Source organism: Notechis scutatus, chromosome 3, assembly GCF_049901735.1.
Source record: "Notechis scutatus isolate UNSWTSFEM ecotype Mainland chromosome 3, rNotScu1.2, whole genome shotgun sequence".
In the NCBI taxonomy this organism is placed as follows: Eukaryota; Metazoa; Chordata; class Lepidosauria; order Squamata; family Elapidae; genus Notechis; species Notechis scutatus.
In genome coordinates this window covers 101,612,685-101,634,486 of record NC_142011.1, presented here as the reverse complement: position 1 = coordinate 101,634,486, position 21,802 = coordinate 101,612,685, and the positions used below count along the sequence as shown (strand labels likewise).

At 36.2% G+C, this 21,802-nt stretch overlaps 1 protein-coding gene across 1 annotated transcript; it reads right to left on the bottom strand.

Moving 5' to 3' along the window:
- Positions 1-1,057: 1,057 nt before the first annotated feature.
- On the bottom strand, positions 1,058-18,074 carry IVNS1ABP (influenza virus NS1A binding protein). Its single transcript, XM_026669278.2, has 15 exons — positions 17,623-18,074; positions 13,412-13,645; positions 11,976-12,102; positions 11,151-11,320; positions 10,988-11,063; positions 9,946-10,119; positions 7,709-7,834; positions 6,399-6,506; positions 4,835-4,961; positions 4,396-4,620; positions 4,053-4,174; positions 3,635-3,761; positions 3,420-3,551; positions 2,993-3,166; positions 1,058-2,211 (listed from the first exon to the last, which is right to left on the bottom strand). The coding sequence occupies exons 3-15, from the start codon at positions 12,084-12,086 to the stop codon at positions 1,958-1,960; spliced, it is 1,926 nt and encodes a 641-aa protein (XP_026525063.1). The 5' UTR covers positions 12,087-12,102; positions 13,412-13,645; positions 17,623-18,074; the 3' UTR covers positions 1,058-1,957.
- Between the last annotated feature and the right edge of the window lie 3,728 nt (positions 18,075-21,802).

Here is a 21,802-nt window from a genome sequence, read left to right as displayed (position 1 = left end):
TACTATTCAGAGTGGAATTTTTTTTCCACAAATGGCAAATACCATTCAGTTCAAGGAGCTGCAAAGTAATACACACCAGAACACCCTTTAGAGACATTGAATGAATTTGACAATTCAATAGATTTTTGAGTCATAATGGATAGCACAATGAAGGCTTACTCTCTTGCATGGCAGTTGTGAAAGACAAATCCCATACTAAAGGATTATTAAAGGAATTGAAAGTAATAAACACTGCGATGTTAAACAAACCCAATATCTTCAGTACAGGTGGTCTTCAATTTATGATCACTTGCTTAATGACTGGAGTTACAACAGACCTCCCCGGAGTGACTTGCAACCTGATGGTGGATTTCCCCTGCAATCAGATGGTAGCATTCTGGGTCCTTGGCAACCAGCTTGCATTTACAGTTGTTTGTAGGATTCTGCTGTGATTTGTGTCTTTTGTTAGCCAGCAAGTTGTATTTACTTATGATTTCTGGCAAAAAACAGCCATGGGGTACAATGGCTCTGCTTAATGCCATGGCATTTATTTACCAACCACAGCAAAAAAAAAAAAAAAAAATGCAAAAATTGAGTGTAGTCAGAGTGACCTGCATGATAACTATGATTTATGGCTGGAATAATATTCGCAAGTCAAGGACTACCTGTACTGTTTAGTCACTTCACACAGCATATAATTAACTTGTGGAAAGTACTATTTCAAAATCAAATGAGGGGCGCTATGTTGGATGGCTTCATAAATGTAGTTTAGACAACTTTATAAAAGGGAAAAAAATATCAATGGCTATTGATCTTGAAGCACTTCTGAGTTAGGACAACAAGCTTTCATTGCAAGGGGCTGGGGAAATAGTAGGACAAGGGTAGATCACCTCCTGCTTCAAGCACACTAATTGGCTACTGTGAGAAAGTGCTGTACTTAAGATTTAGCAGAGCTCTGTTGTGTTCTTAAAATGCTGAAGTACTTAGTAAGATATTAAGAACAAAATATTATACCTCAAGCATCTCCAACCCTCAAGCATCAGAATCAAACAACAATTATTAAAGAAATGAAACACAATTTGTATTACAGCATGTTTTGAGCTTGCAGTAGAAAGATACAAACTTATACAATAATTTTTGAGATAGGTAACCTTTCTAAGACAGCACAGACTTTTTTGTTTTGCATCTTATAACTCTGCATGTTTGTTACAACTGCTTAAGAACCATACAGAAAACAGCCTCTATCTTGGCGGAATTTCAGAGTTATGCTTCTTCACTCATATTAACACTCAAATTCAGAAAGTCCATTCAGATGTAATGGAAAATAATTATGTATTAAAAAGATCATATAATATCAAAGCAGAGGGAAAAAAGTAATAGCTCTCATGGTAGCAAATTAAATGTCTTACTCCAGTCTGTGAATTTTGAGATTGTCTCTTTGCATCATACATTTGTTTGCTCATTGTCACTTCAAGGTTATAAGAGTCCTGGCTCTATTAATATATAAAAAGTTATAAAAGGCAGTCAAAATGGCAGGTGTGTCAACTTTTTTTAAATAAAGCCATTTAGCTATTTAAATAAGGCTTATGAGATTATTCCAGTTATTTAAGAAAAAAGGCCTATAAAGTAATTGCTGATAATGAAGACTGCTGTTTCTTTCCTGCAGTAGAAACAATTCCAAAATAAAAATATTTGCTTGTGCAAATCAGCAAAATGTAACATTGGAGGATGCTCGTGAAATGATATGCCATCAACTTACATTCTTATTTCAGAAGAATCTAATGTTAAGTCTAAATTAAATTCTAATGCATACAACACCCTTCATTTATTCTAAAAAAATATGTACAGCATATTAATAGTATGCAATATGCAAAAGCCTTGTTGCTGATGGCAACTTTTAACCCTTCCCTCCCACCTTATTCACATGTGTACCTCTACTAAAACAATTACATCACTAAGCCTGTTAGTTTTAAGGAAATTAGAACTTGTAGATTTTTATGTAGGGGCTCCATTCATTGGATTCTGAATTGTAGACTTCAACTGTATTCAGAAACTCATTGCCATCAAATCCTCCTACTGCATAGATAGTGTTGTTCACTGTTGCAAAACCAGCATTGCTTCTTGGTGTGGTCATGCTACCCAACATCTTCCACTCATTCTTAGCAGGGTCATACATTTCCACACAGCTGACTGCACGTGAGCCATCAAAGCCACCACCAACAAAGAGTTTTCCTAGGGAGCAAATAAGAGCAAAAGCGTGAAGAACATGTGTCCCAATAAACTGCCAAAAATGCAAAATTTCAATTGTCCAAACCACCCCCCACCCCAATATATGTGCTTAATATCTAAAGGCGAATTTTATAGTGAACTAATTAGCTTTGTTTAAACCTAGGACAAATTGTCAGTTCTGCCAAATTGTTTTAGATGAGTCAGTTTAGAATACTTTAGCTGTTCTGGGTTTGGGCTAAGCACCATATTAATGGGTAAGGCGAATTTGTACTGTCTTCTCACTGTTACTGTTATTTCCTACAAAACCACTTCTGCCAAGAGCAAAGCAGCATATTTCACCAGTGCATGGAACAAGTCACCCCAAAATAAAAGCATTTGAGTTACGACAGGGATTACTTAAATGCAAATGTTCTGTTCCATGCAACAGTTAAGCACATAATAGTTTATGCTGTAATTTATTCCATTGCTACATGGAAAACAGAAGCCTACTCGGGTGTATCCCATTAATGTGACAAGTATAGATCTCTGAATGGCAATAAGTAGGAAAGACAGTTTTCAAGTAGCTTGAATTTCACATCTTTCAATCATGTACATGCACGTATACATGTGCACTCTACCTATGTAACAAGCCAGTGTATCGGAAGTATCTATACTCATCTTGATGTTGCAATATAGAGGCGGATTAAAATAATATGGAAGTGATGCTGTGTGCTCACAAATTCAAGGCATTAAACAACTGTTAAAGTAAAAAAATTGGAATATTTCTTCAATCCCATGTGCTTACCATCAAGAACAGCAACACCAGCTCCACGCCTAGCCACGTTCATAGATGCAATTAGGGTCCAAGTATTGTTTTCCGGATTGTAACGTTCTACACTGTTAAGGCAATTCCAAGACTCGGCTCCTCCAATGATATACAAATAACCACCAAGTTCACATACAGCAGGTTGGTGTCTACCTATAAAGACAAAAGAAGAAGAAGAAAAAAAAGCTATTTTAGCATCAAGATTCTATGTCTAAGATTGTTTCACTTAGGCATTCTGGAAAATTCTGCTTTACTTTACTTGCAGCATATAATTCTTCCTGGGTTAAATTTTCAGGTGCATAAACATGCCATTTGTAAATTCTGACATCATCTACAGGCAAAACAAGTAAAATCTGCAAGAAGAGAAAATAAATCACTCCAAAATTTAAAGAGATTATGAACTTACGGATATTTAATGAAGCACAGCTTGTCCAAGATTTGCTTATAGGATCAAAGACATCACAGTTTTTTAATCCCTTCTGTCCATAAGGATCTGACCCACCAACAATATACAGTTTTCCATTCAGTGCACATACTCCTGTTCATGCAAAAGGGGGGGAAAGAAGTTATAATTTGCAAGTTTTAAAGTTAGTAACTTTATAGAGCATTATAAATATTGACCTGCATTGCAACGGTTAGTTCTCAGTTCTGGAACTGGAGTCCAATCATCTATTTCGGAATCATACATCTCCCCACAACTCAAGTCATCGGAGTGTCCATTTGATCCACCAACAACATACAGCTGTCCCTGAGTAGTGGAAATACATGTTGTTGAAATGATCTTTTGTATTATATTATCTCTAAATCTGGGCATTAATAGAGAAGAGGCTTTTAAATCAGTATAATGAAAACCATTAAGATGGCATAATGGCCTAGTATTAAAGGCTTATCTCAAGATAAAATACTCGTCCGCAATATTGATCCCCTCCTACTCCAGAGAATCCTACTCTCCTACCTCCACCTAATCTAACACGCTACAATTGTTAAACAGGTTTTAGCAGGGAAATGAACTTGTGATGGCTGTTTACTGTAAACGTACCATCAGAACTGCCATCTGGAATCGAGCTCTTGGAGTCCTCATTGGTGCAATGAAAGTCCAGCAATCTCTCTGTGGGTCATAGCATTCCACAGTGCGCAAACATTCTTGTCTGTTATAGCCACCTTGTTGTAAAAAGAGCATACAGAAGATGTATTATTGGGTTAGAGAAATACTATCTTAAAAAAGCTTAGATGATTTGTGATCCTCCAAAATTTTTATGAACTTTTGAAATTTTATGAAATTTTTATGAACTTTTGCCACTTGTAGTTAGTATATCTCCAGGTCCAAAAGATTTAAAGGACAACATATTGCTCAAACTGAGGTATACAAATTATGGTGTTACCTGCAGCAACCAGCTTGCTGTTAAGTTCTGCTGTTCCCAATCCAGATCGAGCATACTGCATAGGAGACATCACCTTTTCTATAAGATCATCTGGTTGAACCTCAAAACTCAAACTTTTCATCAGTCGTGGAGTACTAGTTGGGGAACTCTGTGGACTGCTACGACCATGAAGGAAAATAACGCAAAAGACACCATCCAGAACAGCAAGACAGAGATAGGTGTTATCTGAAAAACAAAACATACATTTCAATTCTAGTATACCAAGGTTTTCACATCCTTCCCTCTAAATGTGTTGTAATTCTAAAAACCTATAAATCATTCAAAGAAAAAGAATATCTATTATGTACATGAGCAGTTGTTTGGTTCCTCCCACTAGTTCTGCATTTAACATGAATTAAATAAGCTAAAGTAAAACCAGTAACAAACAACTTTGGCTTACTTGAGGTCTTCTCTGAAGCAACAATTTTCCACTCGTGTTTAAGATTCTGCACTGCTGCATTTGGTGAAAGACTTCCAGAAGAACTGCTACTTATCTGCTTGAGATCATTCTCACGGAGTGGCCTTTTCTGCAAAATCAAAAGGCAGCTGCAGAAACCTAGCCAGGGAGCAAAAATTGCTCTGCCTTTGTCTTCAGAACTATTTTTATTGCTGTAGAACCTCATCCAATAGAACAGCTACACAGGTAACTTGCTGGATGCTTTAGCAACAAGATGAAACAGTTAATGCTTTGTTTATCCACAAAATAATATTCTATTCCATTTAATAACTTACTATCCTCAACTTCACATGTCTACATTCCATTTTAAAACACAATTCAAATGTATACAAATGAAATAGTTTGTTCCTTACATTAAGTCAACATTTACCAAATTCAAGGTATTACAAACTGTATTTACACATCATACAAGGAATTGGTTTACCACTCACAAAACTGGGTTCACACACTGCACTAAGATGAATGCTTATCACAAAACATAAATCCTATCTAACTAAATTACATATTTTAACACTATTTACCTACTTTAAATCTATTCTGTATTATTTGTATTACTTTTCAATGGTTTAAACCTATGGTAACTACTGCACCATTTTCTTGCTAATATAAAGATTTTACCTTATTGACTATAGGATTTCTCAACTAAGATTAGAGGATCTATTTTTTTTAGAATAAAATTATTCTTCAATACAGCTTCCTATTTCCCTTTCGTCTGTGTTTCATTATTTCTTCTATTTATCCATATTTTTTATTTTACTGCTTGTTCAGATATCCTAACCTTGTCTCCTCCTTTTTACTCTTCTCCACTGAATTCAGTGGCCTTCATCTCTAAATCGATGTTAACACCATTTATACTTTCTTCAAATATTAAATGCTAGTGAAAAACTTACTAAATGGCAATTAAATTACAATTAAAATATGAATTTTGTCTCAAAAGTTAATAAACTGAAGTGTAAAAACATAACTTATTACTAAGTCCAGAAAGCAAATAGGAATCTTATTAAATGAAGCAAACTTTCCCACTACTTTCTGCCATATTTATCCAGAACACATTTATTCCTGCAACGACAAACCTTTTTGCTCAAGTGAGCCCATTGTTTACACCAGGATTTCAAAATTATATTATGATTTGATACCTAGCCGCCACTTGTGACCGAAACACGTTCTATTTTCTCCAATACTCCTGAATTGCCCCAATTCTTTTCTCTAGAACTCAAGGGAGACTTGTTCTACCACATTCATCTTCTCCGCACATTTAAGCTCATGGAAGCTCAAGTTAAATATCTAATTCTATTCTTGGTTTCACAGTATTTAGCATGTATTAAATACATTAAGACGCAGCTCAAAACTAGATGAGCCAGAAGTTAAAATTATTTTAAGTTTGTATTTCCCTAGTCTTCTAAACTGGAAATGTCTTGTTTTCATTATACTACACAACATTTTAGTTGTGTTGTACTACTCTACCCAACTTTACCTAAGGTTACCTCAGACCATGTGCATTTTGTACCTGCACAAACTGAATGTGGTCATCATCACTGCCATACACCTCAGCCTGTCCATCTAGTGGATTTCCATCAAGCAGCTTGTGATCAGCTGAGTAGTACAACGTTTGAACCTGCAAAACAACAGAACAGCAATCTGGCTATAGTCTCCATTGCTGCTTAACTAATGGTACATTGTATAGAAACTTCATAAGGATTCCAGGAGTGCAGCCTGATCTTCTCTCCATCTAGCAGAATGGCATTTTTTTAAAAAAAGAAAGGGAGGTTTCTCTCACGATGACAGATCTTCAAACACTGGATAAAGGCTCCTTGTTTTCACAGCCCAAAAGAAATCTTCTTGACTTCTGTACTCCTTGTTCCAGAAACATCCAAATGTACAACAAGTATAATGTACATTATCTTTCAAAATAAATTGTACAAATTTCTTTTTGCAAATCACAGTTTTGAAATAGGTAAATCAAACACTTATGTTTTATAAAAGGGATTGCATGAAAGAATGGAACTACTTTTCATTTCAGGAACTTCGGTTGCTTACTACATCTCAGATTAAATGTATTAGTATTTGATTACATAACTGAGATTCTCAGGTATAAAAGAAAAACAGCAAACAATTGTTCTGGAAATTAAGGCTTCCCTTTGATAGTAACTAAATAAATTTTTTGAAACAATCTGAAATGTGAATCTCCAGTGCATCTCATTTTTAAACGAAAGGGTTGAAGTTATGTTCATGAATTAGGCTAGTTAATTATACAAAACTTTTCAATTGTTAAAATATCCTGTAAAGAAGTAAACACCATTAAACATCATCGTTCTCTGCCCACAGCGAATTTTCATAGGAGAACTGGGGCAGAACTGCTGCTTCTTTACGTGTCATTACACTTGAAGTTTCTTCTATGGTCCTTCAGCGATGAGTATCCTAGTTTTGTTAATAAACCTATGGGGAGATAAATCAATGGGGAGGAACAACCATTAGAACCTTTGTCCTACTTTCTCTCTTTAAGTAAAGCCTGTAAAAAGAATACATTAAGAACAAAATAAGTTTCAAACCACCTCCCCAAATTTAAAGTGAAGACAATTGCTATATTTGAAGTTTCCTAAAGAAAACAGAGACAAAAACAGAAGACCAGCTCGAACAGTAGTTTAAGCAGCTCACCTGAAACCCCCCTAGTTTCTCATCTTAGGGATACCTACAGTAAAATTTAAATTCTTCATAGTTTTGTTTTAAAGGGAACAAAAAAAGGAGAAGGGATCATCCTTAATTTCAGAAAAATGTAGCAGTTAAAGATGGCCCAATCTCATTTTTCTGAAAACTGACCTCTTCCATCAGATCTTCAAGGCTGTCTCCGTTCTCCCAAATGCTGCGCTGTACCCAGTTGATTACCTTTGTGTACAGCTTGCCATTGCTGGGCAAACTAACATTATCTTCCAGCATAACCTCCAGCTGAAATAAAAAAGAAAAGCACACTGAGGCCACAAAGCACAACCCTAAGTTCACCCTAGTTAAGAGAGCCTGCAACCCCAAACAAACATTGTAAAGATGATAAAGGTTTATTCAGTTTTGATGGGCTATATTTTTACATACATTTTCATATAATACAGAATCTTAAGTAGAGGTTACATTTTCCACAAGGAAGAAAGTTATAAATTGTAATCTAAACAGCAATTAGCAATTGATTGTGGGAGTTTTGCTCCATTGTACACAGGCAAGGAAGTATATAATGACATTTCTGGCTAAATTTGGATTTTCCCTGAACAAGCTAGAAGTATGGTGAACAAATGACAGCACATATTTGCTATCTCAAAAGATACAACCTGGAAGGTATCTCAAAATAAAAAGCAGTAATGATACTTAGTGCTCTATGGCTATTATACTGAATCATTCAGAACAAGCTATGTTTAACATTTTGAACAATATATTTTAGCCTTCAGTGAACAGACAAAGTAAAATAATAAATAAAAATTGTGTTAGTCTTCCCCAACCCTCGTGGTTTACAACTGTGATGTGGTATGAATTCCTATTTGGTGTTTTAATCTACATCCACTTCTAGTTACAGAGAGTCCTTCACTTAGGAAAAGTGACTCCGGAATTTCAGTTGTAAGTTGTTGCACTTAAGTGAGATACTATGTGACTGCTTCACTCAATGACAATGCAATTCTAGCGCTTGCATGTATGGTCATCAAGCCTTTATACAAGTCATTAAGCAGAGTGTGGGGTGTCTCAGTGGTGTGGAGATGGTCCTGGAAGGCCTAGCATGTGTCCAAGGAAGGAAAGACAAATGTGGAACAAATTAGATCTGCCAAGACAGAGAAAGTATTGAAAATACTACAAATAATAGAGAAGGTTTGGAAAGGGTTAAATTTACGTTACTGGATATAAAAAAAGAAATTGGCTAAATTTTTAAAATTAAAACAAACAGAAATAGCGTTTAGGTTTTTATATCTCTCTATAATGCTTTACAGCATTATTTGGGTGGTATACACTGAAGTAGTATTGTTTGTATATTGCCCTCAACAATCTGAGTCCTCATTTTATCAGCCTTGGAAGGATGGAAGATTGAGACAACCTTGCGCCCGCCCCATCAGGATCAAACTTCAGGCTGTGCGTACAGTTTGGCTGCAATACTGCACTTTAACCACTGCGTCACCAATAAATACAAATGATAAACCAACAGAACGACCTGGAAAATGTTCTTATTGGATCTACAAAAGGGGCTTTTTAAACCTTGAAGAAACTTATGCAGTGGGATGAAGAAAAATTGAACAGGAAATCATTATTTTGAATTAAAGGTTAAGATTATTAGAAGTAAATGGAAGGAATAGAGCTGGTATATTTGATTATTTTGAAAATTTTGTAACTTATTGTGAACTTTTTGCTGATACTGTAATTGAAGCTGATGGAACTGCTTATAGACAAGCGATGGGATATCAGATGATATATTTGCTTTTTTATATATGTCTTTTCTCTTTTCCTAAATTTATTCTATTTATTCACTATTTATTCCCATTTTCTTCTTTGGCCTAAAATTTGTTTGTATCAGTTTTGATTATTGTAATTAAATTGCCTAATAAAAGATATGTTCAAGTTATATGTTATTGGTGAATTTCATTATTACAATTGTGCAAATGACCTGAATTCTGGGCTGTATGTCACAGTGAGCAACAGTAAATGGCTTGGAAAAATCTATACTAAACATGCCTGGTATCTTTTCTTGCTGAGGTGGCATTGTTACAAAACTGCCTATCTGTAAACTTTTTAAGATTACAAGTTTGTGCAATCAATATTCCCAACTGTACTAAGTAAAGGTATGGTGACTTTCATGCAATTATTTTTTAATTAAGAGAGAATACTGCTAAAAGTATACGTTTACTTCCAAATGGTGTCATAATTAAACAAGAATTTAAATGCTTATACATGTTCCTGATACCAGTTTGTTAGGGTTTTTTTTTTTGTCAAAAGGTTATTTCATGGAACACTTAACTGAAGCAATTAATATTTATGTGAAAAACAGTATCAAGGTGATGGATGGGGAAGGAGGAAAATGGGATAAGTACCTTTAAACGTGGCAGTTTGAGAAATTCTTCTTGGTCAGAGATCTCCAACAAATGCTCTTGAATGTAACCATCAATCTTGTTCAGTAATCGCAAATCACTCATGTTGCTTGTAAAGTTCCGATAAGAGATGCAACTTTCAACATTCATCCTGGACAGCAAGTAATCTCCACAAACCTTTAAAAAAAAAAAAAAAAAAGTTTACAATTATGATATATTGTAACTTTTCAACTTCATTTTGTTCTAGATTTTCTCACCACAGATCCCGACTCTGTATTCTGTAGTTTGATTTTTAAAATGACATAATATATTCACTTATCTGCAATCAATATACAAAAAAAACCCCCACCCTCAAGGGATATTGTCTCCTCCTTGTGTCTTAGTCTCTTGCCCACTTGGTTTTCATTTTGAATATATTTAATAATTAAAATATACACAACTGCTATTTTACTATAAAAATCCAGATACTTTAATTCACTTACTTGAGTGCTACAAAGTAATAAATTTCAAGTTATTTTGGCCACCTTGTCTCTAAATGATTTAAATGGTTTTACTATGATTAAAAGACTTCTTGTCTAAGTTTTAACGATGTGCTCTAAAGACTTCTATTTTAGTTTTGTTGCTATGTGTAATTATGATTACAGTCCCCAGTTCATCTATTAGGTATATCTTTTGAGTACAAGAATATAACTTCTTAAATGGGTTAACAAGAATATATAAAAGTGGCCCCAGAACTGAAGTGTAAACAGTGTGCCAGCAGCTATTCAAACTAATTGACTTTGAATATACTTTAACTTGACACGTGTTTGAAAAAGTCTTCAGATTTTATATTTTAAAGTATGACTGAGCTCAATTCTTTGTGCATTCATGGATATATTTGTGTATCTTGGCAGCACCAAATGGTTTAACTAAGTTCCAAGTATATGTCTTAGCTGTAGCATTCCGTAAATTTCCTATGGTGAGTGCTAACTAAGCCTGAACGTGCTCAGCCTCTGAACTCAGGCAAGTCATTCAAGTTTTGCTACCTGCCAAAACCGCATTATACCTGCTTGACTCTCTCCATCTTCAGCCTCTTAGCTGCAGAGTATACATCTTTGACCAGTTCTTTATCAGCCTTTAATCTGTTAAAATGACATAATTATTATTTAGATTTATTCTGGACAGAGTATAAAGTAAAAATGTTTGTAATATACAAAAAGATCACTTACTGAGCAGTGTAAGCATAATTTAACAAGACTTCAACAGCCTCTGGATTAAGATCATCAAATTTCACATGAGAAACGCCATGAGAATCACTGTCGTTATTGAAGATTTCAAAAAGATAAGGACTGCAGCAGGCTAGTACTGCTCTATGTGCCAGCATCTCATGTCCACAGACCTTCATTAAAATAAAACCCTGCATTATTTATTAAATTGGAAATAGAAACTATTCACCAAATTATAAACCTGTAGTTTGAGTGACTCATGATGTACCAAAACATTTGGCAAAGCACTTTTACCTCTTGTTGATTTAAAAATATTAAAACATTTCTATCATAAATGCAAATATTTAATTAGGATTAATTTTGGACCAATCATGATCATAATTAGAAAACTGAAAAAGAGGCTTAAAAAGAAATCTCAAAGTAGTGTGAACGGATCTCACAATATGCAATAAAAGGCCACTTTATTAATGTCTTATTATATAGTCCTTGAGTCATGACTATAATGGAGCCTGCCCATTCACTGTCATAAATCGGGCCAACCACATGACTGACCCAATTTTTTTTGCAACAATTGGCAACTGCCTGAAATGTGGTCATATGACCATGGGCCACACCATCTGAGCTTCAAATCCAGGTCATAATTACCCCCTTCCCTACCTTCCCAGGTAGGTCCATCATAACTTCAACAGGTTGCTAAGCAACCAGCTGTAAGTTGAAAACCTGTATCTATATTTGAAATAAATTACCAAAATAAATAGATATTCTCTCTTTAAAGTATTTATGAATATTCAGCATCACCAGGCAGAAGATACAACACTTTTACATTACCTGAAGCTTAACATCACAAAATTGGCCACTTTTGCGCAAAGCATTTAACTTGGCAACAGATGATTCGATGAAGTTTTCATCTTCAAACATCAAATACCCATTAGGAATCATTTTGCTGTTTCTGTGGCTGAAACAAAGAAGAGCTTATAAGATTTGATATAAACTACTCTAATCACAGTTCTTTTACACAAGGCTATCTTAAAATTATGCATGGTGCAAAACTATACAGAAAATAACAAAATTCAGGTCTGGGCAAGCATTGCAATGAATTATGGAGTAGATTCTCTCCCCCTTGAATAGACCCAATAAGTAGCAAAAATATGATGCATCCAAAGATAAGTTATTTTTCCATTCTTTCCCATTGTAATTTCAGGTGTCTCCTATATTATACGGAATCTGTACCATACTTAGTTTGAGAATTTATGGCATTCTTTAGGCATAAGCACATTGACAATACAAAAGCATGTTTTTACATAATTGTTGACAGATAATAGTTACAATTTTAAGGATGCTAATAAATGCCAGTTATTAAAAAATGACTCAAAGTTTTTAGTTACTGAGGAAAACTGTCTCTCTGAACAACTCGCAACCAAACATAATATCAATATCAGAAATAATCTCTGTCCATGTACAAAGATAAACCGGATCCCTATCTCCCCTTGATTGTAAATAGACTAATTTGGAGGACAAATATTTTGTTGCTGCTGTGGCTCTTCCTTCTGCCCATTGGCCAGAATGTTTTCTCCTTTCTCCCTCTATGTGTTAGGAGGCACATCTAGCTAAAAAAAAAAATACCTAAGAGACTTATCCAAACCTCAGAAATAAGTGGGATTATAATTGAAAATTCATTTCAGGAAAATAAAATTTGCCTTAACGCAAACTGGGAAATCAATATTGAGGGAAATAAAAACTTTTATGTCTCTCTCCCAAGTGAAAGTAATAAGCTTTGAAGAGACTTGCTTTTGCCTTTTAATTTTAAAAATGAGAGCTGTTCGGCTTTGCAACTATTTTTTATGCTTTACAAATGACAATATTACAAAAACTGGCACTGTTATCTTCTTTTTCTCTCAATGGCTATTTTTTAAGAAAAAGTAACCACCTTAGCAATACGGACAATACAGTGTAACATATGGCTACAGTAGCTGCTCTCTTTTGCTTTCAAGGTCAGAAAAAAGAGTAAGAATTACCTTCTTTGCATAGATGGGGACAGATATGGACAACCATTCTCCAATGAATCTGTCTAGTAAGACTTCTTTATGCAGCTGTTTACAATTGGAACTAAAATTCTGTTTTGTGTTTACATTTTTCTAGTGTAGTCATTTATTTCCTTTTTTACTCTGGCTTTATGGTATATCTACTTAAATATCTACTGATTTATATCTACAATACATCACATGAAATACTATTTACAATCACATATACATGAATAAACTCACCAGTTAGATTTATGCTGTGATTTCACAGTAAGGAGACCTTCAATAATCCACTGTGTGCTATTACAGGGTATGTCAATTTATATTCCTTCTTAGGTAAACACTGGTTTGGAAAAAATGCATGCAGCTGTAATTTCTAAACTGTTGACTCCAAAACTATCAGGCTTTAAAACGATGTAATCAAGTCCTTAAAAGCTATAGACATGAATTTCTTCTGTGATAGTCATGCATCATACTCTGAAACAAAAAACAAATATTAAATGAATTTGGAATTTCCATATATTGTTATTTAGATTTTCTAGATGTTATTTGAAGAACAGAGCTATGAGAATTGCTTTTCCTGCTTATGAACAGAAATCCAGGGACAATTTTATACTAAATATATATTCTATTCAGTAGGCTGAAAATACAGCCTACTCTATTTGAAAACTGAATCTTTATATCTGTGTTATAATCACTAAATACTATTTTAGAATGTAATATAAGTTGAGCAGAAGTCAGATTAAACAGCACAGCACTTACTATTTAAACATTATAGAAATTGGGAAAAATCTATCATTGCAATTCAATATATTGAGAATTGAAAATTATGTTTTCCTAAAGTTTATTGTATTTATATGGTTGCTTAGAGTTACTTTGTTGCGGAATGACGGTTAAATAAATAAATAAATATCTACAAAAATTATAATTTTCAAGCCTCTTCAATGTACCAAATTGTAATGATGTAATCCCCCCCCCATTTCTATACCATTGTTCAATAACTTAGACTTCAACCATGTATACATTCCCTCATGTATTACTGGCATAGTTTCAAGAAATTAAACATTCAAACCCATAAATTAATTATTGTCATCCAGATTATTTAGTACAATTTTCAGTATATTTGAGGTTTAAGGGAACAGTTAATACAAGTACTTTGATTTGAGTTGGATGAAGGGACATATATGACATAAGAAACTTTCATGTAAAATTGTGAATGTTTAAAGAAGTATGAAATTTACTAGAGAATTATCTTGAAGGAGACATACCAATTCATGAAAATATTCAAATAAACAATTATATGAACAAATTATGACTCTTGAAAAGCCACCCATATTTCATAATTTATGCATCTCATATAAACATCCACCCCAACTATTAATAGTTGTAACAGCAGGTGAAATGAAAAAAAAATACACTCTACAGATAAAAAAAAACAATTGTGTAACTTTATGCTTGCCTATGCAGCTATGTTGTAATCTAAGTTCAAAAATAATTGATAATGTGATTATTTATAGATGTGCAAATTTGAGGAGGTTTTATGCTGAAAATGTACTTCAGGGGAAAGGAGGTAAACTAACAACTAAGATCAAAGAAGAGTCGGAAAAAGTTGCACAAGTTTTTTTTTTACCCACTCCTATCACTAATTATAATATTTCTAAACAGAATAATAATTTCTCAATGCCAGAATGTTGAGAAAATGCTGTTAAGAAAAGCCTCGATGAGAATTGAGTATTGTATAAAGTAGCAAAGCATTAACAATCCTAGGATAGAACATTAATCCTGTTCTAAAGAGGACAGAAATAAAAAAGTAAATGGAAGTTGGAAAAACAGCTTCTTGACATTCATATACTATGCCTTTCAATATTGGTACACCATACCTTTCCTGGAACCCCTTCAACTATACAACATGTGTGAAGTTTAGCTCAAGTAAGCAAAATAAGCATAATATAATTATGACTGAACCTTTTCTAGGTTTATGCTGATCAAAGGAGCAGCACTAAGGCCGGTTTATCTTTTTCACAATGTATTCTTTCCATCTCATAACCTCTGGTTTCTTGTTCAGCTGACAGAAATATTTCACCCTATTAATTCTATCTCGCAGAAATAGCTATTAAACATGGAAGAGGGGTCATGATACAGGTATGTAAGCTGTACTTTTAAAAAGCACAATATTTGACTGAGAAATTGATAGGATGAAGGGAAAGTTACAAACTCATTAAATGTAGAACCCTTCCCAACTATTTTAAAGGAGAAAAACCTTCCTACATTTTGAATCCTAGAGGATTGTTTTTTTTTTAAAATACATAATACAGCTATTAAGATGTACTATTCAGGGACAAGCAAATGACTTGAATACTGCCAATGCCATGCCAATATTTGTGGGAGATTTACATTTTGACCACAGAGGAGCATTTACTACTTTCCTTACTTAAAATCCGACAAATATCCATATACAATATTTCAGGACCATTCTGCATGAAGAGAGTTACAGTTAATTATTTTATAAATGTGATTTTCTTATTCTAAAGTAATACTAAACAATTTTAAGATATGGAAGACTAATAAAAGCTGTCTCTCTCCTCCTTCGTAGCTGTGCAACATACACATTCGATCATACAGCTTTCATCTTTCAATTGGCTGGATAAGAAAGCACACTAGCCAATCATATTTCTACCAAAGAAGAAGCATATTGGAGCAGAGGCTTTTCAATCCTATGAGCTTGGCAACAGGATGCAGCAACGTGGAGACCGAACAAAGGAAAAGCGGAATAAGAAAAAAAAATACCCAATTTCCAAATAATGATCCATTTTTACCTCATTGCTGATTTTCCCCACTTCTTAGCAATTCTAACATTGTATTTCAAAAATCCTCACCAATCCTTGCTTTCTTTCAAACAAGGCTACTCCCTAACCCAGACAAAACAAGCCGAAAAAAAACACGCCTTAGCTTGCCATATGCCAATGCTTTCAGACAAGGCCAATCGTGAGAAACAAATATTCTGTATGATGAAGTGCATCATTCTGGGAAAGGTCAGGGCTCCTTGCCCTTATTTCAAGATTGTTTGGGGGGGATGACAAGTCAGATTTGCTGAAAACATCAGAATTTATCACACGTTTTTTTTTTTCAAATCGGTCTTCTCATCTTAAATCCCCTACATTATTTGACCGCAAAGAATACCCTTCCCCTTGCCGTCTTTTGAGGATTTGAAGAAGAAATGTAAGCAATGGGTGATAATAATCCCATCTCATTTAAATCAACAGTATTGAACCTTAATGAAACCTTTCAACTCAATGCTGCAAAATCGGAGCGATTTTTGGTTTCAGAGGTTTTTTTTTTTTTAACCTGACCCAAGTAGAAATACTTCTTACTGTGAGGGTTTATAACACCATGATCATACATGTACATGTATGCTTTGTTCGGGTATTTTCCCACGTCATCGTAGTTGTGCTTTTAAAGTAGCAACGTTTCGGCAGAATCTCATCTGCCATCATCAGGCTTCAGACGAACACAATACAGAAGCCCGATGATGGCAGATGAGATTCTGCCGAAACGTTGCTACAACTTTAAAAGCACAACTACAATGACGTGGGAAAATACCCAAAGCTGAATACTCTATCTATCTATCTATCTATCTATCTATCTATCTATCTATCTATCTATCTATCTATCTATCTATCTATCTATCTATCTATCTATCTATCTATCTATCTATCTATCTATCATCTATCTATCTATCTATCTAATCTATCTCTATATCTATCTATATATATGAGAAAATACACACACACACACACACACACATATATAGTCAGCCACCGATTTAGGGGAACGCCCACTACTGCAACCATCCACGTTGAAATTAAGGACATACTGACACAGCTCCTTCCACTCCTTGGCCGAAGAAAACTGCACCGTGTTAAAGAACATTTTCCCCCATTGGAGCGAAGGGGAGGGGTCATCAGGCTAATAAAATCGAGGTGGAAACACCTCCCTCAGACATACACACAAAAAGGAATAAATATTCCTTACTTGGAATCCACGCATAATGAAATATTTTAATGCAAAAACCTCCCCCCCTTTTATAGCAGAACCCCCTTTCCCTTTCCACTGCGCATTTTATGGATCAAGGGCAATCCACGTGCGCTACCCGAGTACCGCACTCTACAAAAAGATCGAGCAAGCTGCCCTTCGCCTTTCCTTTCCCCACCCCCTCTCGAAGCTTACCCCGCGGGGCCAGGCGGGCTCCGGAGTCCCTCCTTCGAGGTCAACGGTCTTGTATTGCACAGGACCCCACAACCTACGGACATTTTTCTTTTTTCCCTCCACTCCCCCGCCCCCGCTCCCCTCGGAGACAAAAGCCCAAGCGCGGACTTCGGCGAAGCGCTAAAACGGGTGAAGCCTGGAAAGACGCCCTGGGCTCGCAAGGGCTTTTCCCCGCCCTTTTCGCTTACCTGCAGTTGCACAGGGTAGACGAAACCGTTCATATTGAGAACGTCCAGTCTGTAGAGAAGGAAAGGCGGCTTCTGCTTCCAAGACGTGGGGCGCGCCGTTGCACTCCAGGGGAACTACCAGAAGGGGGGCGAGAAGTATTGGAAAGGAGACCGTGGAGGGGGAAAAAAAAAAAAAAACACCGGGAACGGGCAGCGGCGAGAGGAGAGAAGCGCACAACTCGTTCCGCCTCCCCTTCGCCAACCGACTCCGCGTGGCAGAGTAGAGGATTGCGCGCAGGAAAAGGGAACGACCGAAAGGCGGGAAGGAAGGACGAGCAAATCCGGCGTCAGTTATGACGAGGCAGCACGCGCTTTTTTTTTCCGCCTTTCCTCCTCCTTCAAAAAGAGAGAGAGAGAGAGAGATTGAGAAACACCGCAACACAACCTCCTCACGCTCCGGCTATCCGCCTTCTGCGGCTACTCCGGCGAGATTGACTAAAAGACGTCAGCGCTCCGCCTCCTCGCAGGGTACTTTTTGGGGTTGGTGTTGTTTTTAACGGTAACCCTCCGCCAAGAAACAGAGACGATAGGTTAAGAACTCGCGGTGTGGTGAATCAAATTACAGACTCGGATTACTCCGCGGCTCTCAGGCGAGACTTTTAGAGAGGCAATTAAAAAAAAAAAAGAGTTCCGCCTCGCAACTGATCCGGCTTGGAGCTCCTCCTCCTCTTCTGCCGCCGCCTCTCTTCCCCCCCACATCCATCCCGCTGGCGGTAAATTGGGTCAGTAGAAGGAGGTGGGGGGCCTAATTCTCCTCGGAGAAAAGAGGAAGCGACTTGTTTTTCCTCTTTCCGTCCCTTTGAAGGGAAAAAATGAAGCGATTTTGCTTCCTTCGGTTATTTACTATTTGTATCAAAGGCCACCTGGAATGGCAATTGCCTACTCGACGTTTTTTTCCCTCGACGCTCCCAAGCTGAGGCTGTGTTTACATTGTTGGCTTCTGAAGGTGTCCAGCAGCCCCGATCCTTTATGATATATCCGAACTGAATTCTAACGCGACTAATTCATAAATTTGGCCGACCCAAATTTGATCTTCAATTCTTAACGATTTACACTGTCTCCCTTAACTTCCAGGCCAGGCTGCTTTTTTTCTTTTGGCTTTCTGGCTTAAAAAAAAATGAAGACCCGGTAAACTTCCTGTAAGAAAGATCGGTAGATGCCCTTTCTGGTTGTGCTGGCAGCTGTGCGAAGGGCTTCAAAAAGATCTTTCCTGCAGCTTTGCAGATGCCTCCTTGAACCGGCAATCTAGGAAGAAAGACCAGTTGAACCGGACGGATTAATTTCGAATAATGAACATTTGTGGGACTGCAGCCATATTAAGATGATTTGTTCTGTCTCCTGCACGAGGAACAAAAGAATCCTTTAGACGTTCATTGTTTTGAGTGTTCTCTGGTCTTAAAATGGGGCTGACTGATTTGTGACTTAATATGGCTTTTAAATTCGGTTCTTGGGGTTCAGGGTATATAGGTAGTCCTTGACTTGACTTAATAACTTCTAAGAAGAAATCAAACTCAACCCTTCCTTATCCCTAATGAAATGTTAGCCATAAGGAAAAACCTTAGAAAAGTCAAAAGACCAGGATGCTAATAAAAAACTGCCTGAAGTCCATTCCACATTCCAGTCAGATGCCTAAAATAAAAATTATAACAAGCTAATTTCAGATCCATTTAAGGAGATAGCAAGCTTATTGAAAGAGGATGCCAACTATCTAGATGGCTGCATTCATAAGCAAAACAAATACTGCTGGCAGGAGTCCATTCAAAACAGGATATTTTGAAACCCCTTACAGCAGGGGTATCAAACTCCATTTCATTGAGGGCTGCTTCAGGGTTGTGCTTGACCTGGGAGGGCTGGGGTGGCCAGCATGACATCACTCATGTCAAAGGGCACCTGTGGTAACCTGAGCTCTCAGCGAAAATGGGCTCCTGAGCTCCGTTTTTGCTGGCAGAAGCACCAAGGGCCAATCCTTTGCTGTTTCCAGGGTGGCCCCATGAGCCAGATCTGCCCCCTAGGCCTTGAGTTTGACACCTCTGCCTTACAATAATTTCAACAGTTAACCAAAGCAGAGTGATAGGATTAGAGCAAGCAGCCCCTCACACAAAAATCCAACACAGGACATAGCCATCAGCCACAATAAGAATTACCCAACAACCTTTCAGAACACAAAGCCCTTATTGCACAAATCCCAAACTTCAAAGTTACAGAAACTATAAAGATCCATCCACTCATTCAATCATTTGTTCAGCTGTCCCAGAACCACACGCTGCTAGTGTTCTGCTTCATCAGTAAACCAACTTTCTTTCCAATCAGCCTCCATTTTATTCCTGGCTTGGATCTGGGATTTTTCTTCCTATAGGCTGTTCAAAGTTACAATGGCACTGGAATAATGAATTATAACAATTTTTTACTCTCACAACGATTGCAGCATCCTTGTGGTCATGTGATCAAAATTTAGCTCTTTGGCAATTGACTTGTGACAGTTGCAGCATCCCGGGCTCATAGGATCACTTTTTGCAACCTTCTGACAAAGTTAATAGGAAAGCTGGATTCATTTAACAACCATGTTACTAACTTAACCCACTGCAATCATTCACTTAACAATTGTGACAAGAAAGGTTGTAAAATGGGCAAAATTTATTTAACAACTTTTTCACTTAGCAACAGAAATGTTGGGCTCAATTGTGGTCGTAAGTCAAGGATTGCTTGTATTGAGCAGACTCTGGAAATTGGATTAATTCATATATCCCGGGGCAATGTGACAACCTAACCTGAGATTTTATTGACTTCCTCAGTAGCTATTTTCTTTCTTCTCCATATTTCTTCCAAATTCCGAAGGGAATCATTAAATATAAACTATGAGCAAGAACAAGAGAATAAAGAAAACATTGAGTTTTCAATTGGAGAGAATGTTGAACAAACAGCTCACTTTTAATGCGGCATAGTATTAAATGAGCAATTATACTCACATACTGTGTCTAGGCACAGTATGATTTGTTGTTAGCACGAGTAAGCCCGGTTGCTGTATTTTGCACACTTTAGTATATTGTTTAATTTATTGTGTGAACTTTTATCAGTCATAATAATTAAACCATGATTTAACATTCTAAACCATGAGATACCAGTGCTAATTGCATATGTCCTGCGTATTTTGCATTCATCCACAAAAGATTTCATACCTTTTGACTTTCTGAAAGTCCCTGAAGACCGGGTTGTTTCATCAGGCCTGGGGACCGCAGGGGACTGGTGAAATATTGAGGTGACTCCACTGTTTTTATTATCTGCTTTTTGTCTGTGTTTATTTTTCTCGTTTAGCATAATGCTTTTAATAATTTTAGATCTTTTAATAACATTCATTTTTATTTATTTTTTCTTTTTATTGCCCCCACCTTTATGATTTTTATAAATAATACCAAACATATCTAGCACTTCTTCCTCCTCCTGTTTTCCTCACAACAGACAATCCTGTGAGGTGAGTTGGGCTGAGAGAGAGGACTGGCCCAAAGTTGTTTTCATAGCTTCATTGTATGCCATTTGGAATCAGTTGTTTATCCAATGGGCAGATTACATGAATAAGATGAATAAGTAAATATGAATATTTACTATTGTTTTTAATTGCTTCAATTGAAATGCTACTTACAGAACCAGCCTTGGCCTTTTAAAGACTTTTACTAATATGGTATAATTACTTTCTCATCTATGAAGAAAGCATTGGTTAGTTAACCCATGTTAATAAAGATAAAGGTTCCCTTGAATTAAACCCAATTTCAAGTTTACTGGAAGGCTGCTTAGCTGCCATCATTTACTGTGTTTGTACAACTTGTTAAATTACAACCAAGACTTAATCTTAACTGACATCTGTACTTGGGAGTTGCCATAACTTTTAAATCCAGGTTTAATTTATGTTTAAATTCTGATTCTCAGAAATACATGGGGTGAAATGGCACCATGGAACCTCATTGATTAGACTATTCTTTTCTGACACAGTGAGTTATGTAAATAAAGCTAAAATGTTGGAGATTGGATTTTTTTCAAAATCCGTAAGTTATTTCTAATTGGAATTTTTTTCAAGATGAGACTATCTGGGCTGCAAACATTGGGATGGCAGGTAAGTGACAGCAAAGAGGATTGATTAATTTATATG

What these genes read in the sequence shown, in the direction of transcription:
- IVNS1ABP (XM_026669278.2), bottom strand. Translation starts at nt 12,086, where the DNA reads ATGATTCCTAATGGGTATTTGATGTTTGAAGATGAAAACTTCATCGAA. An exon ending in AGATGGAGAGAGTCAAGCAG is followed by an intron (nt 10,120 to 10,987) that starts GTATAATGCGGT and finishes TTTTTTTTAAAG; the next exon opens with GTTTGTGGAGATTACTTGCT. An exon ending in CAGCAAGCTGGTTGCTGCAG is followed by an intron (nt 4,175 to 4,395) that starts GTAACACCATAA and finishes TTTTACAACAAG; the next exon opens with GTGGCTATAACAGACAAGAA.